A 15,766-nucleotide genomic window follows, 5' to 3' on the forward strand; every position below is an offset into this window, starting at 1 on the left:
TAGAGCCGAAAGGAGAGATGCTAAAAATCAGACCTGTGACCACCGAGACGTACCGCTCCACTGATACATGCATGAAGGGATCGACCATTAAACAGTATAAAAGGCGGGCGTAGCCACTATGCGATCACCCACTTATTTTAGACTTTTTGGAAATCACCGTGTTTGTTTTTGAGGTCTGAAGTTGGCTTATATGGATAAAAGGGTGCTAATTTATCAGCAGGCTTCATTAGCAAACTGAATTTATAAACCATATGGGTGCAATAGACAGACACACATGTGCTAATTCGCGCTAAGTAAACATAAAGGCAATTTTAGAATTTCACACACCAAAACCAAACTACAAACATCTGGGATTATCTGCACCGTACAGCAGGATATAATATTATTCCGAGAATCCATTCAAATGTTCCAAAAGGCGCTGACAGCACAAACACAGCGAGGAGGTTTAGTTCGGTGACTCGAAGCAGCAGATGAGGCCAGCGGACACTAATCGGCTCCAACTGCCTTTGTGAGGACACCTGTGATTATCCAGGTGGATGATTTAGGTAAAAAAACAAATTCACAGATGGCCAAGGCCAAATCTGTTGGTTAAGACTTTTGTACTGGGCTATAAAAAAAGTATTTTAATGCATTTTCATATGGGAGACTATGGAGATTTTCTTTTAACCATATTAACATAAAGAACTAAGTAGAAAACTTTGGTTTTTGAAGGCTCTCAGTTGGTCTAAACCAGGGGTGGGCAATTCCAGGCCTCGTGGGCCAGTGTCCTGCAGGTTTTAGATCTCACCTTGGATCAACACACCTGAATCACATGATTAGTTTGTTACCAGGCCTCTGGAGAACTTCAAGACATGTTGATGAGCTAATTTAGCCATTTAAATCAGCTGTGTTGGTTCAAGGACACATCTAAAACCTGCAGGGACACTGGCCCTCGAGGCCTGGAGTTGCCTACCCCTGGTCTAAACCATAACAAGTATAAAAGACGAATGTAGCTTCTGGATCTTAAAAATGAAGCTGTAGACAAAATGCTCCTTAAACCTACATCTTTTAATGACCAGCAGGGAGTCACTCCTTAGCTCCTGTGCTCGGTGACCTCCGTAAACACGCTCCTTGCTCATCAGGTCCAGCTTAAAAACACCAGCATGGTCACAGTGATAATGCTCAGCTCAAGCATTCACAGGGGACTTTATTAACTGCTGGGTGATGTCACAGTGGCTACATCCTTCTTTTAAACTATGTGTGAGCCAGGCTTGAAATGATACATCAAACTGGTGTTTGTGACCTGAACAGGAGTTTTAGTATCACCACAGTAATAAAAAGCAGAAACCATTAGTCACAGCTCAATTTAAAGGTAACAGTGATAAGAAAATTGAAATCGAATAGGCAAGAGAGAGAGAGAGTAGTTTAGATAGCTGCCATAATCCAGACTTTAGTTTATTTGTCTGTCTGTGCGGTGGAAACACCTCAATCGACAATATTTGCTTGCCACCTCCAGTGTCCAGTTACACTTTTCACACAAACACAGCAAGGGTGGCACCTCGACAGGTAGGCAAACAGCTCAAAACAGAGCATGCAATAAACTGAGATGCCTCAGCATTTCACCACTGAGGCCACGGATGTTCATCTTGTATGCCTGCCTTAGAAATGCAATGGCAAAAGAGTTTTTAAGAAAACACAAGTGACGGAATAATAAATGACCTACCAGGCAACAGGTTTGCTCTAATCCAGTATTATTCAGGTTGATGGGTAACCTTCTTGCAGGTTGTTGTATTTCTATAATGTCTGATCTCCCATAATTATCAGGAGTTAAACTAAAGAAATGCTTCAGTGGCTTTTCTCCATCCTGCACTGTTTGTAAGCCATGTCGGCTAATGTTAGCCATTAGCTAAGCCTTGTGTCATAAGGTTGCCAGGTTTGGCGTTTTTTTTTTTTTTGTTGTTTTTGTTTTTTTAAATTAGGCAATATAAATTTGCATTTATTTATTTTTATAAACACTCAGAAATTCATATGTCAGTCAAATTATTTAAATGACACGAAGCTAAACAAATTCATTTAAGTTTATTAAAGTACAAACGTTTCATTGCAGCTCTGTGGTAAAGACCTATAACACCTGCACGCTTTTTTCCCCAGTTATGTAACAGACACTTTGATTTACTGTTAATGCTGAAACGTCTCTGCAACTATTGACTTAATTATAGGAAAGAATTAACAGTTACAGTGCAGATCTCCTTATTTATGGCATCTAGCAGTGTGTGGTGGTTGGAGCACTCCTGCTCTACATCATTATTTACCATGAAAGTTGCCTTGGTCCTCAGAAGATTCGCTGACTTCTTCCTTCAGTTTCTCAGGGTACTTTTGATGATATGTTCTCACTTCGCTCATCACATAAGATTCAACCTTTGCTTCACTTTCACCAGTTGGGGTGAACAGAAACTTCTAAAACCATCCCACCAAATGTAAAAAATAAATAAATTACTGACAGAAAACTATTTGTAGAGCTGAGGGCAGCTGTAGATTTGTCTGTTGACTCATTCACTTTGGGTTCATCACAACAAGCGACCACTAAGCATGCAGAGGAACACAAATGTGACATTAGCATCACTTATTACCGGCGTATGTAACAGCTCATGTCTCCGAATGTTTCCCACGTGCTTCCTCTCCAAACAAACAAATCCAAGACTGACTCCTCCCTGAGGATAATGAAGATGGAAAGATTGTGCAGTATTTTTACGCTGCAATTACAGACAACACGTCAGAGATAAGAGGTTTAATGTCTCTTTCTATATATACCCTATGCCTTCACATATTGCTCATTCTGAATCATTAAGAAGATGCATACAGAGCAACAACTGAGCAAATACGGAGGCTTGAAATCAGGGATGTGGGATTTTAAGGAGGAAAATTGGGATTACTTTGAGAAAGCAGGAGAGTTGGGCACATGCCTTTCATTATTTCATTATTGCATTATAGAGCATTTACTTTGAGGGAAAACTTCAGGACCGTATGGATGCTTTCATTCTTCCAGTCACATGCACCTTGCAAATGAAAGGTCTGTACAAATGTATGAACATTTACTACATCTACTGTAACTAGAGTTGAGGTTTTATTGATCAAGAACCTCAGCCCATGCTCAAATATCACCTGAAGTCAGAGCACTCATTAACATCAAACCAATAACAAGATAAGAAGGAGAATTCATTGAATTTCACTTTTAATTAAAGTTTTTCACACCCATTAACACAGCAACTGGAGAACATCTGTAAGTGGCTGAAGCGTCACAGTATAAAAATCTCTACCTGCACAGGTCCAGAAACACAACAAGAACAACAACTGCACATGGAAACCAACTTCCACCAGAGAAATGAAGGAATTCGATATCAAGTAACGGACCGGCACTTTGCAGCTGCATTTTCCAGAGCGAACCTGTCAAGACAGGAAGACTTGAGAAACACAGTGTATTTAAAATAAAATATATATATACAGCATATTTTTAAAGCAAATCTTAGCGAGAAGTGTGACTAAAGTCAGCGTCAGTATAATATTCAGCTCAGTCTCTCTCACACACACACACACACACACACACACACACACACACACACACACACACACACACACACACACACACACACACACACACACACACACACACACACACACACACACACAGGTATTGACACTTTTCTCAATTCTCATTTTAAATGTCATCAGTCAGGCCTCTCTGGCCTGTGTCTAATTAAACAGCTATTGAGTGCAGAAATATACAGACTGATTTCCACCACAACAGCAGGGTGGATAATGGGAAAGTAATTCCTCTGCTGATGTAATAAAGGTTAGCTGCACAGGCGCAGTGGCGATTAGAGATGCTGTAGTTTAATACCCTGACAGCTGCTGGGTAAACTGTCGTAACATCTGGTACGTATGGTGTGTTCGAGCTTATTACTGTTGTTTTTTCAAGCTCCATCATCAGCTAGCTCTTTCCTGGTGGTTAACTGCTAAGTTGTGACATCAAGGAAGAATTCAAACAGTGGTCTGACATTTTCCCTGAATGTCAAAGTTAAGATGAATAACTCGAGTCCTGTTGGCCTCAGCTCTTGCCGTCTTTAGGGGTCCCCATCGCAGATCATCTGCCTCCATCTCACCTTATCTCTGTCACATCATCTTTCTGCTTCTCCTTTACTACATCCACGAATCTCCTTTGTATCTTCCTCTTTCCCTCCTGCCCAGCAGCTCCATACTCAACATCCATTGTCCACAATATCCACTATCCCTCCTCTGCTCATGTCCAAACCGCTCAACCCTCTGCTATACTCATTACTAATCCTGTCCATTCTGATTACTCCTAATGAAAATCTTCAACTCTGCCACCTCTGCCGCTTGTCTTTTTGTTAGACCACACATCATAGCAGATCTCGCTACCATCTTATAAACCACTCGTCTCCACCATTTCCACCCCGGCTCCGCGCTCTTCTTCCCCTTTCTTGTGCACCGTTCATTGTTTTGGATGACTGACCCCAGGTATTTACACTCCTCTACTCCTTGCGATTTCAATTCAAAATATCATCCAAAAGCTGACAAGAAAATGAAGCGAGTCAGATGTGAATAATAAAAGATTCGGGTAAAATATTCTTCAGAAAAACTTTTAAAACCCCAGTTTGTACTTTGGTTTGCATTCATTGTGATAAAAAATAATTAACTGGTTGAATTTATTTAAGTTACAAGATGTATGTACTGATGAGGGTCTATCTCACAATTTGCAGAGTATGAACCTGTGACATATTAACCGAGAACAGCACAGCCCATCCAAGCAGAAATACCAGATTAAAGGCATTGTTTTCAACTCTATTAAAAGATAAACCACATGAAAACAGTTATAAAAATTGAACACACTCAAACACACCCTCCATATATTAGCTGCAGTTTTATATACACATTAGTGTCTGCAGGAAATCCTCACCTATAGCACAAGGAGAGCCACAACAGCACAATAAGAATCCACTGAGATTTAGTACTGAAACTACTGGAACATTTTAGGCATGCAAAAGAAACATCGACAACCAAACAATTTGGAAGTTTGAGTAAAAGAAACAACAACAAAGTCTACAAGCAGGCACTGTATGTTGCACACAAGTATGCAGCAGGGATTGCAACAGATCACAGAGTTTCACGCCATAACAATCCAACCAACAGAGTCACTGTATATGAAGCACAACGATAGTGGTGCTACAAGTGAGCTACAAACACCAGGTGAGAGCGGTCCTCGTATAATTAAACGAAGCTTTGGGTGGACGTGTGAGGAACTCTCAGTAATTTGCATCAGTCTGATGTCTCTGACTTATTTTCTTTGTGAAGTCGCTCTCCTCTGCTGGGCACTCGAGGTTGCAATCACTTCCAATTTCTTCTAATTCTTCAGAAGGACGACAGAGAACAGCAACAGAAGGCGGGGCGGCTGCTCCCGTTAAAGCACACAAGGTTGTTCTCTCGACATCTCTTTCCTGACTCGTCTGCTTCCTCCCCATCGGACTTCATTAAAGATGAAACTGTATATCTGAAAATGTCTGTCATAAGCACTTCTCCCTCGCTGGTGCATAATTAGCATTTCACAGACAAGTGTATATACACAATACAAACCCAACATACATCGAAGAGTCGTTTCAAAGCATTCAGTTTACAAAATACGACAACTTTAGACGAAAAAAGGAAAAAGAAAGGAAATCAGGCTCAAAACACACACTCACACACACTCACGTACACCCACAGTGTAAGGCTTTAGGGTTTAATTAATCCTTGCACACATCATGCAAAGACCAGCGCCATGTTCACACTGTGCAGCTGGTACTTGCTGTGACACAAGTTTTCTAATCTGCTCAAATGAGACATTGAATAAAGTTACACAATGCACAATGGTATGATCGTTTGTCTACTGCCAACAAGGCAAATGTACAGTACAGTGCAAAAGTCTCAATCCACCCTTCATCTCTTTATTCATTTGCTCCCAAGGAGACAGGCTTTCGTGTCATTTTTAAGGTGGCCTTGAGCAACAGTTTTCCTTTGGCAGCTTTTTCACTCATCTTCAGTCCAGTCCTTGTACCTGACCATTTTCAGAGTCTGTTAAGCCACTGACCTATGTGTCTACACATAAAAGACGAATTTAGAAATGAGCCGATTTTAAATAAGTATATTTTGGTACTTTGTTACTAGCGGCTGATCACACAAACCATCGTTTGCTCACATCTTTTTTAGTTGAAAGGCATACTGTCCTACTGGGCATGTACGGATACGGGGCTACGTTTTAACTAGGATCTTGTCAAAAATGATGGAAATGTGAACACAGAAAATCACCACTAGGTTTCAATCCACCGTACAGTACTATCTGGAAAGCATCTGATCGTCAAGAGCTTCATTTTTCTACATGACAGTGATCCCAAACACACCAACAACGCAGTGAAAGCATACTCGGGTAGAAAATTAAGCTGTACTATCAGTCATGGGTTGGTCTCTCCAGAGCCCAGATCAGAATTAGTGAAGCAGAGTGGGATCAGTCAACATCCAAAGGAGAGCTTTGAATGTCCTGGAGAACTATTCCTGAAGACCACTTAAAGAAATTCAAAGGCAAGCTTTCTGCTAGAGTTCCGGCTGTGTTGATGAATATAAAGTGTTCATAGCAAATATTGACTTTTAAGCTCCTTAGAATTGCACACTCTCAGTTTTTGCCTCGTATACTGTTTTTCCACTTATGTTTGCACGTTTTAACAAATCGCTGCACTTATTTCCCATTTTCCTTAAAAGGATAAAGAAATGAGGGGTGACTATTGGACAGTACTGTGTTGTTGCATAAATTTAAAAATTAAAAAGTTAAAAAGTTCGACTTTCTTGTCCTGCTGCAAACAGCAAATCAGCACTTTGTCCAGTGTAAACCTTACATTCACTTGTAATAATCAAACTAGAAAATGTCCTTTACATGCTACTATATTTAAAATGAGTCCTTTTTTCATATCTGTTGAGATTTGGAGTAAACAATGAAGAGTGAAGCGACCTGGAATGAAATTTTAAATGAGGGAAAGACCATTTGAGTATTTGCCTGCGTTTTTATCTTGTAGTTCAGAATTACCAACTGGTCTTGGAGTCGATGTCGATGTTTAATCAAGGTGCCCACACTGGACTTGACTGCATGTTGACGGACTGTTATTAACTGGAGTGCCCACACCGCTATTTCATCACAGTATAAGGATTTCATCAACCAGATAAATATGTATATCAAATATACTGCAACCAGTTTCCCTTGCTGCTCCACTTTCATTAACTCATAGCTGTGTTTCATACGGTTACAGACATGACTGGAGGCTATTAAAAATATTAAAATCCAAAAACATTACTGCTCACTAATAAAAATCTCATTTTAACAAGTCATTTCTGTCTATAATTAAGCTTTAGGAATATTTTAAGGTGAAGAAATCTGCTTCTAACATAAGATTTTTTTCATGGATAGTGTCCGAATCTTGCTCTGCAATCAAAATAGATGAGAAATGATTTGTTTACACCTAGGCTATTTTTCATATTTTGCATGCTTGTAAGAATACAGGTGGTTTTGCTCTGTTTTGTTCAATGACGTGTCAAAAAGACAGCGACAAATGCTTTCTTTAAAATGTTTGATGCTGAAGGAAAGGATTAAACACGGGTGGTTATAAACTCTACAGACATCGTTTCCCCACATTTGTAAATGTTCTGTAACGTTAAGTTATCCTTAATTGTATCGTTATAACATAGACTTTAGTGTTTCTTACAAGATCAATCGTATTATAATTGTACTTTTTGATGGGCATGTAAATGTGGGCTGCTCTGGCAACTGGGATCAAAGGGTCATTTGCACATCAGGCTCTAGTGCCACTTCAAAGCTCCCACCGTTTCACAAAAGCATCTCTGTGCCCGTGCAGCACATGGCAAGATGGGGAATCGCATCCAGTGCTGCTGCGGATTTCTGCCACATTACAATAATAAAACCGTGGCACGCACAGATGAGCGCAGTGAAGCACAGGTGTCCTCCAACCTTTGAACCGGAGCTGGCTGGGAGACCCGGCCAGAAAGAAAACCTTTCATGTGTCAAATTCAACCGTTGCTGTTCAGCCCAGCTTGGTTTAATGAGTGTTCATTAATGGGAGAGGGAGTTAGGCAGAGCTTGGGATGATAAATCCTTGAGGTGTCCACCTATCGGCTACATCTGGGTTATTTAGTGCTCTTAGTGTTTATTTAGATTTATTAAAGCTGATGTTCCTTATGGGATTGGTTTTCATTCTTGGAGGTCCTTCCCTGTCTTCTCCCTTTGTCTTTATGGTCACTGTTAGAATAAATAAAACATAGAAACCAGTGCAAACATCTAATTTAAGCTTAATCTGTATCCTCGCTCTTTGCCCCCCTTTGACCTTCAGTTCCTGGAGCTTTAAACCCCTGAGAGCAACTTCCCCAGAGGCACCTCTCGCTCTCCCAGCAAGGTGTCCCTTTTGAGGCTGGTGCCTTTATTCACCACCTTGAACTTCACGGAGAGGCTCTTCACCTGAGTCGAACTTATGGAGTCGAAGAAGAAGTCCTCGTTAAAGACCGGGTTGCGGCTGTTCTTGATGATGTTGCTCCTTTGCTTCTGCAGCTTGCCCGGGTTCAGATAGACAGACACGCAGCAGTTGATGCTCTTCATGTCGAAGTGCTTGTCGTACAGACTCTCCGCCGCCAGGACGCGGATGAGAAGGCGGGAGGTGCTGGAGTCGTAGTTGACGCTGATCCGCACTGTCCCGCCTTTGTGCAGGTTGATGGTGTGCTCCCGATGGAGGCCGTGGTCCGAAGCTCCAGCGCCGCCGTGATAGGTGGGGACGTGGAGCCGTCGCTGGACGTTGGGGCTGGGCTCGGCCGAGCTGCACTCGTCCGTGGAGAGGGAGCTGTGGCGCGCGAAAGTCCGCTTGGCTTTCACCACTTTGGCCTGCGTCTCATGGGTGAAGATCTTGAGCAGGGACGCGGAGCGAGAGAGCAGAGGGGAGCTGAAAGGGGAGGACTCGGCTGAGGAGCAGGTGTCGCTCTCTCCGCCGCTGAAGTATCGGTAGGGATTCATGTGAGAGGTGTTAAAGTCAGCTGGATTCAGATGGTTTCCCGTGTCGCTGCTTCTGCCCGGAGTCTTCCTCTGCGTATTTGGGGAGGTGATGGGACTGGTGAGCTCGCAGTGGAACAGCGACTCTTTACGGCGCGTGTGGGGGCTTTCCTTCAAGGTAGCAAACCCGTAGGACGTCTGGGTCTTGGGGACATAAGGCAGAGACATTGCAGTCTGCGACTGGGGGTCTGCGTTAGTGTCTCCAGCCACCACATCATCAGCACTCTCTATCTGTATAATGTGGCGGTTTGCAGCTCTCAGCAAGTTCTTGGTGTCTCCTGCAATCTTGGCTACCAAACGTGGGCTTCTCGGACTGCTGATCTTCCCACTACCGATGGTGTGCTCAGAAGTGGACGGGTGCAGGCCTTCTTTGGGCTTTACGGCGGGGATCTCGGGCTCTGGGGGGCAGCTCACCAACTTCGGAGGAATGAAAAAATCTGGGATCCTGTCGGGGGTGAGGACGTTGCTGTAGGTCGGGGTGCCACCCTTCTTGTCCCCGTTCTCCCCCTGTCGCAGAACACCACTCTCCACCGACCCGCGGATCTTATCCAGAACCCACATGGTCCCCACTGGAAAGTGGGATGTGTGGAGTAGGTGCAGTCAGGTGTGTCTGCAATTAATAACACACATGGGTGGGCGGGGAGAGGGAGAAGGGGGGGGGGGGGGGGGTTAAACGATCAGAGCGTCACTCCACGGAGAGAAGAGGGATAAAAATATCACCTGAGTGCTTTCGCGCTGAAACGCAGTCTGTGATTAGGACCGCAGGCGTTTACAGGAACAAGACTTGAGTAAACAGGAAATATTATAGCGTTATCACACTGAACCTGAGCTTAACTTTCTGTTTAGTGTCGAACATACGGACAAACCCTTCTTTAAAAAGGTTTTCTAGGCTTATAAACAATAGGAGAGAATCCTTTGAACGGACAAAAGACAGAGCATTACTAAAAATAAAATAAAATAAATCCATCTACATTAAATCTCCAACACATGGAATAAAGTCTTTGTGTAGTTTTTAAATAACAGAGTGTCTTTACGGACTAACGCAATCAGTCTGCGGATAAATCAGCAACAAAGGATTTACTTCTCGATTTCCGATCGCACGGTCACGTTTTAATGAGAAAAATTTAAAAGTGCATTCTTTGAATTAGAAACTCTCCCTAATGATGTAACTGGAAACTTTTAATTTGCACTTATGCTTTAATCTAATTTAATTTCAGTTCCGGGAAGACGACAAGAAAAGAAAAGCTCACAAATATAAATTATTTTACCAAATGCATTAATAACGCTCCTGCATATAGATATTCGATACGTTTCGACATTGAACGATCACATGAACTCGTTTTTTAAGAGAAAAACTCAGTAATGAAAAGACAGTTCAACAGGTGCCTGCATGTTTCCTCTGGTCTGCTTCGAAAAGCTCAATAATGTTGATATCTGTGCTATGTAATAAAATTATGATACTTACAGCAATACAGAGGAAGACGCAGTCCTCTTTTTTCACTTTGCTTTCGTTTCTTCAGTAACAGGTGCGCTTTTTTCCCCCTCTCTCTCAACCTCTCACACACACCTCGGATAAGTCTGTGCGCTCCGTGGCGCTACTCTGCGCCCTCAGACGGTCTCGGCTCCGGAGCGCCTGTGGTGCGTTTTATAGATGGCACACAGATGCAGCTGACCAATAAGATCAAACTGTGCGTTTCCGCAGAACCAGCTAGAAAGAACACCAGTTGCTCCTGTGAGGAAAGGAATCATACAGGTTGGGTTTACATGAGTCCCCAAGAGTCACTGCAGTTAACTGCCGGGGTTTTCTTTTTAACCTTTGCGCACAGCACTGAGGTTTTATGTTCCAATCATTCATTCTCTCTCTCTCTGCATATATCCATATCTATCTCTATAGAGATAGATATGTACATGGGGCTGTTTGACCAGAAAAAAGCACAAGCAGACAATGCAACGTGGAGCATATGCAACTGTGTGCTGGTCCAATTAACTTTAGACTGACCTTTTTTTAACTCTTCTTTTGTGTGTGTGTGTCTCTCTCTTCGCGTTTAACCCGACCTATTGGTCTCCCTGGAAACTTTGCTATGGCAACAAATACATTTGTCTAAAATAGGGCTGACTTCATTGATCTGCAGCACAAAAGGCACTTTATTTATCCAGATTGCCTGGTTTTGAGTCAAGTGCCATACAGCCCGTGGACTGAGAGGGCTACGGCTGCTGCTGCTTTATCAGAGATCAGTAAATAGGCAGCAACACTAGACTGGCTCGCCAACTTAGAAATGTGCAGATGGAGAGTGTCCGTGTCTGGTGACTCTGACAAGCGCTTTGCAAACAAGTGATTAGCCAACATTTACCGCGCGCAGACCTGGAATAGGTGTCAGCATCTCTGCCTGTCTGTGCCTCAGGCGCATGGAAAACGAGCTTGATTGCCATGGGTCGTGTTGTTGCCCTTCTTGTCATAACTAATTGGGAGCTCACTGAGGGGAAACAGGCGCTCTACAGTAAACTAACAGCTATATTTGAACTCCGCGCTGAGTTCAAAGTGCATAAAAGGTTCTCCGTAGCCTGTCATGGATACATTATTTCTCTTCAACAAACTCAGAAAAAAGAATAATAATAATAATTAGACTAAATTCTCTTGCAATGTCGGTTCTTAATGTGCTGAGGAGAAGCAGCCAAACATTAGCATGTCAACAAGTTCACGGTGACACTGAGGACACAACAGCAGATGCTTTGCAGACAGAGTTCAGCAGATATGAAGTCAAATGGATCTTACTAGCCGTCGAAGTGCTTCCTCAAATTACAGGTCATTTTTACCTGGTCTATATAGCATAGGTATGGTTGAGGGTGACGGCAATCAATAGTTTAGTAAACAACGGATACAATAAAAAAAAAACATGCAACCTTTGCATGGCAGCTGATAAAACGCCGAGGGCATCATCAGATATTGTATTGAATAGTTTTGGAGTGGATGACGCACATTAATCCCCCTGCAAGGATTCAATACCTCATCAAATGTGTGTAATCGGAGTTGTGCAGGTGCTTTTGTTTTAAAATCAGAATTGATCGACACTGGTCTGTCAACATGTCGTGACATTTGAATTTAAATATTGCGGAATCCTTTTGAAACACGGGTGCAAGAAACCGCCATTCTTACTCGAGTGTCGGAGTGGACATAATTATACATCTCGTCTTAGGAGGTCCAGCCAGGGGTCACCGGCTGATGTAATCTGGAGGGGGCACTTACCATATAGATTGCAAAGACACATTTGAACCCTCATCCACTGCATGCCAGAGCTGCCTGATCACCATAGAGACACTTGATGCCTCTTTAAGCAAAGCCCGTATTACAGTGGGAGGCTGTCAGTTTAGTAGGTGCGTAACGGAGAGCGTCAGAGCCTTAAACTACTTTCGATTTATTTTCTTTCTAAGAACTCATGTCTGTTTATAAACCAAACTACATGTCTGCACCATCTGGCTTCAGAGTTTATTTAAATGATTAACCAATTATCACATTTTCTGTCCACAGACTAATCAGGTAACCAAGGTTTGGACACTACAGCATAAACTAAAATGTGAATATATTACCTTAAAAGGTAATAGAAAACGAGGCACATTAAAACTGAAACTACCTCTTCTGAATGTGCTACTACTCTGTGCACAACTCCAGCCTCACACTGCGAACAGCTTCCTCTACAAAATAATGAGATCAATACACCAGCGGCGGAGAATCTACTGAGAAAAGGTTAATGTGTCTGTTCTGCTCTCATTAAGGGGCTGAACCCTACAACTCTGTCAGAAAATGTGAGGAACACTGAAGCTATTACAAACCTGACTGTACCAAAGTGGCCTGCCCCACTGAATAATACAGAGCTGAGTCAGTGTGATCGTGTTTGCTTGTTCTCTCTGTGGATGGACAGATGTACCGCCGAGGCTGTGACTAAAGGACAAACCCCCGAGTGTGTTTCAACACTGTGGCATCCTCTCTGCTGACGCTCGACTGGCTTCCTAGAAAGACGGGAGGGAGAAGTTGGAGCTGGTACACAGAAATCTGCACCAAAGCTCTGCAGGAGGTTCAGTGCTCCTCCTCGTAGAGTCGCTTGTTCCGTCATCGCTTTGAGTGTGTTTACTCTTAGCATGTATGGCAACCCATTAGTGCCACAGCAGACACGCAATAGTGCGGTATGCTTCATCACTGTTCTTTGCGTGAAAAGGTTGCACAGACCTCCTTTTCACTGAAGAAGAAAAACAGCCATTCCCTGTTATTCATTCATCAAAGCTCTGCTGTAAAAGCTTTCAAGCCATCTCTCATACCATGTAAATCAGGATCGAGGAGATCGCTAACATAAGATGCTGCACTACCTTCAGTAGAACTGGCTTCAGATACCATAGATTAGATTTGTTATTTCCTCTAAGAAATGCTAAAATCTCACAATGTTGTTTTTAATACTTTTTTTACTGTCCTCTTCTTCCTGCTAATTACATTCTTGTTATGGTTTCTGGTCGCAGGTCTCTCTTGTAAGAGAAATAAGATTAAGCGGCCCACTCTTTATTGTCGTCATCCATCTTTCTTCCCTCCTGCCAGCCTCTTCCCACCCTACAGACAGCTTCTGCCGCCTTATGCACAGACATAGCATCCCAATAACCAACTCTCTATCCTCTCACTCTCATTTCGTCACCTCCTCCAGGCTGTCCATGCAGGTCACAGACGGCTCGAGCTCAGATGCTTGCCAGTTGGAGCAGAGCAACTGAGTAACGCACGTGGCTCGGGGTCACAGCGTGAAACCAGAGCCACTGTTCGTGGCATCCAGCTCCTGCTCAGCAGCCTGCTTTTTCTGGTCCACTGAACTGGCATTTTGATTGGGTGGACGCAGGGCAAAAGGTCATACCCGTCGCCACAGGAAACACATCTGATCGGCTCGGCAGAAAAAATGGTGTATCACCGTCAGAGGACATCTCGTGATCTAGGAGCATGGGAGAGCGTTAGCACATAAATGAGAAAAGTATACTCCTGTGTGCACTACTCTATTATTGATCGACATTTTTGTCAGCTGAAAGCTCCCGCATGGCATTTCAGATTCATGATTTTCATTTTCAAGCAGCATATTACAGACAGCCAAATGTGGGTCAACTCTACCAGAAAGCATAGCGTGGAGATAATAAACCATATAACTCAAGTGTAGGAAGAGAATAGAAGGGTAGAGCATGTCAGCTATACAGTCCATTTCAACAGGCACGCTGGTTGATGAGAAAAGGGAAAATGACCAGATGATGCATTTGCACTTTTTTAAAGATGGTGAAATATTGAATATGGCACAGATTACTCTCAAGGATGCAAAGTGCCTCCAAGAAAGGTAGAAAAAACATGTCAAAAGATAAGAAAAACAAGAAGGAAAAAGACAACAACAAAAAAAAAAATCAGTTATTTAAAAACAAAAATCTCCCTCAGCTTTGCGCAGACCACTGAAACGGCTCAAAGCTCACAAGAAGCAAGCTGATGCTGCCCCCTAGAGGCATTAAACAGAAACAAACTGAATTCATGGTGGAAAAAATATTGTTCAGATCTGCAAGTGCAGATCTTTATCCTCCCCTATTTGAACATGTGCAACTAAGACAAAAAACCAATGCAGGTTTGAGAGAAATACATCCACCACCACAGGCATCACTGAATGTCAGGGTGTTATTGCCCCACAATGAAATAAAACACCAGAAATAGAGCAAGACGTACTCACAGGAAGCCAGAAAGTAATTGCACTCTGGAGCAGGCACAATTACTGAGTGATTATCAAACACCATTCAGGTACGTGATGCAGTATAAATAATACTGTGATCTGTTTATAAATTAGAAACGTCGTCGCTGAACTCCAGCTCAGGAGCAAGCCAGAATACTTTTATTTCTGGGTTTTGGTTATTTGCACACCTTTCTTTACTGACAGACCAAAGTCCTTGGTCTGAACACTGAATTATTCTCTTTCAGTACGACTGCAGATCACAGTAAACTTTTGAATACAAAGATTATAACATCTCAACTCTGCCAGTAAAGATTCTGCAAATCAGCCACACATGCTTCATATGACCACGGCATGAAAGGATAAAGAGGCACAGCCCTGATATTCCTGAAAGGTTTTAACACAAAAAAGTAAAACCAATTTTAGCCAAAAGCTGAAAAATTACCCTCAAGACATGTCTTATGTCACTCAAGTGTCCTCGTCTTGAATAGAGTGGCGTCTTTTCCTATTAAAAATGACAAACGATCTCAGTCAGTCCCAGAATTTATCAGGTTACCAGAACCGTATGGAAACATTTTATACACTGGTTAAAAAAAAATTAAAGGAACATTTTGAAAGCACATTAGATTTCAATTTAATTTCCATCAGTTCCAATGATGAAGAACTAAAAAGAATCCACAGATATCCTCCTCACCCTGTGAGGCAGGTGCCGAGCTGAGAGGAAAAGAAGAAGAAATGGGACAGAGAAAAGGAATTAATGGTTCACTGCAGAACTTGTTTGTTTGATGGAAATGAAAGCAAACCTACAGAGGGTTGAATTCAAACATACCCCAAAAATTACAGTTAAAAAATTGACGTGAAAGGCTAGTCCATTTTGCTGAAATGTCATTGCAGTAACTCAGAATGGTAC

The 15,766-nt window shown here is 42.5% G+C and overlaps 1 protein-coding gene across 1 annotated transcript; it reads right to left on the reverse strand.

Moving 5' to 3' along the window:
- Window positions 1–3,230: 3,230 nt before the first annotated feature.
- LOC147301021 (C2 calcium-dependent domain-containing protein 4C) lies at window positions 3,231–11,192 on the reverse strand. Its single transcript, XM_086283747.1, has 3 exons — window positions 11,130–11,192; window positions 10,596–10,860; window positions 3,231–9,740 (listed from the first exon to the last, which is right to left on the reverse strand). Exon 3 carries the CDS (start codon window positions 9,689–9,691, stop codon window positions 8,435–8,437), a length of 1,257 nt encoding a protein of 418 aa, XP_086139873.1. The 5' UTR covers window positions 9,692–9,740; window positions 10,596–10,860; window positions 11,130–11,192; the 3' UTR covers window positions 3,231–8,434.
- Window positions 11,193–15,766: the final 4,574 nt, after the last annotated feature.

The sequence above is a fragment of the Aulonocara sp. 'chitande type north' Nkhata Bay genome, linkage group LG23 (assembly GCF_057382095.1).
Source record: "Aulonocara sp. 'chitande type north' Nkhata Bay isolate Kocher_YH1m ecotype deep benthic linkage group LG23, A_spYH_male_GT1.1, whole genome shotgun sequence".
NCBI lineage: Eukaryota > Metazoa > Chordata > Actinopteri > Cichliformes > Cichlidae > Aulonocara > Aulonocara sp. 'chitande type north' Nkhata Bay.

Coding starts and splice junctions, on each gene's coding strand:
- LOC147301021 (XM_086283747.1), bottom strand. CDS start 9,691: ATGTGGGTTCTGGATAAGATCCGCGGGTCGGTGGAGAGTGGTGTTCTG.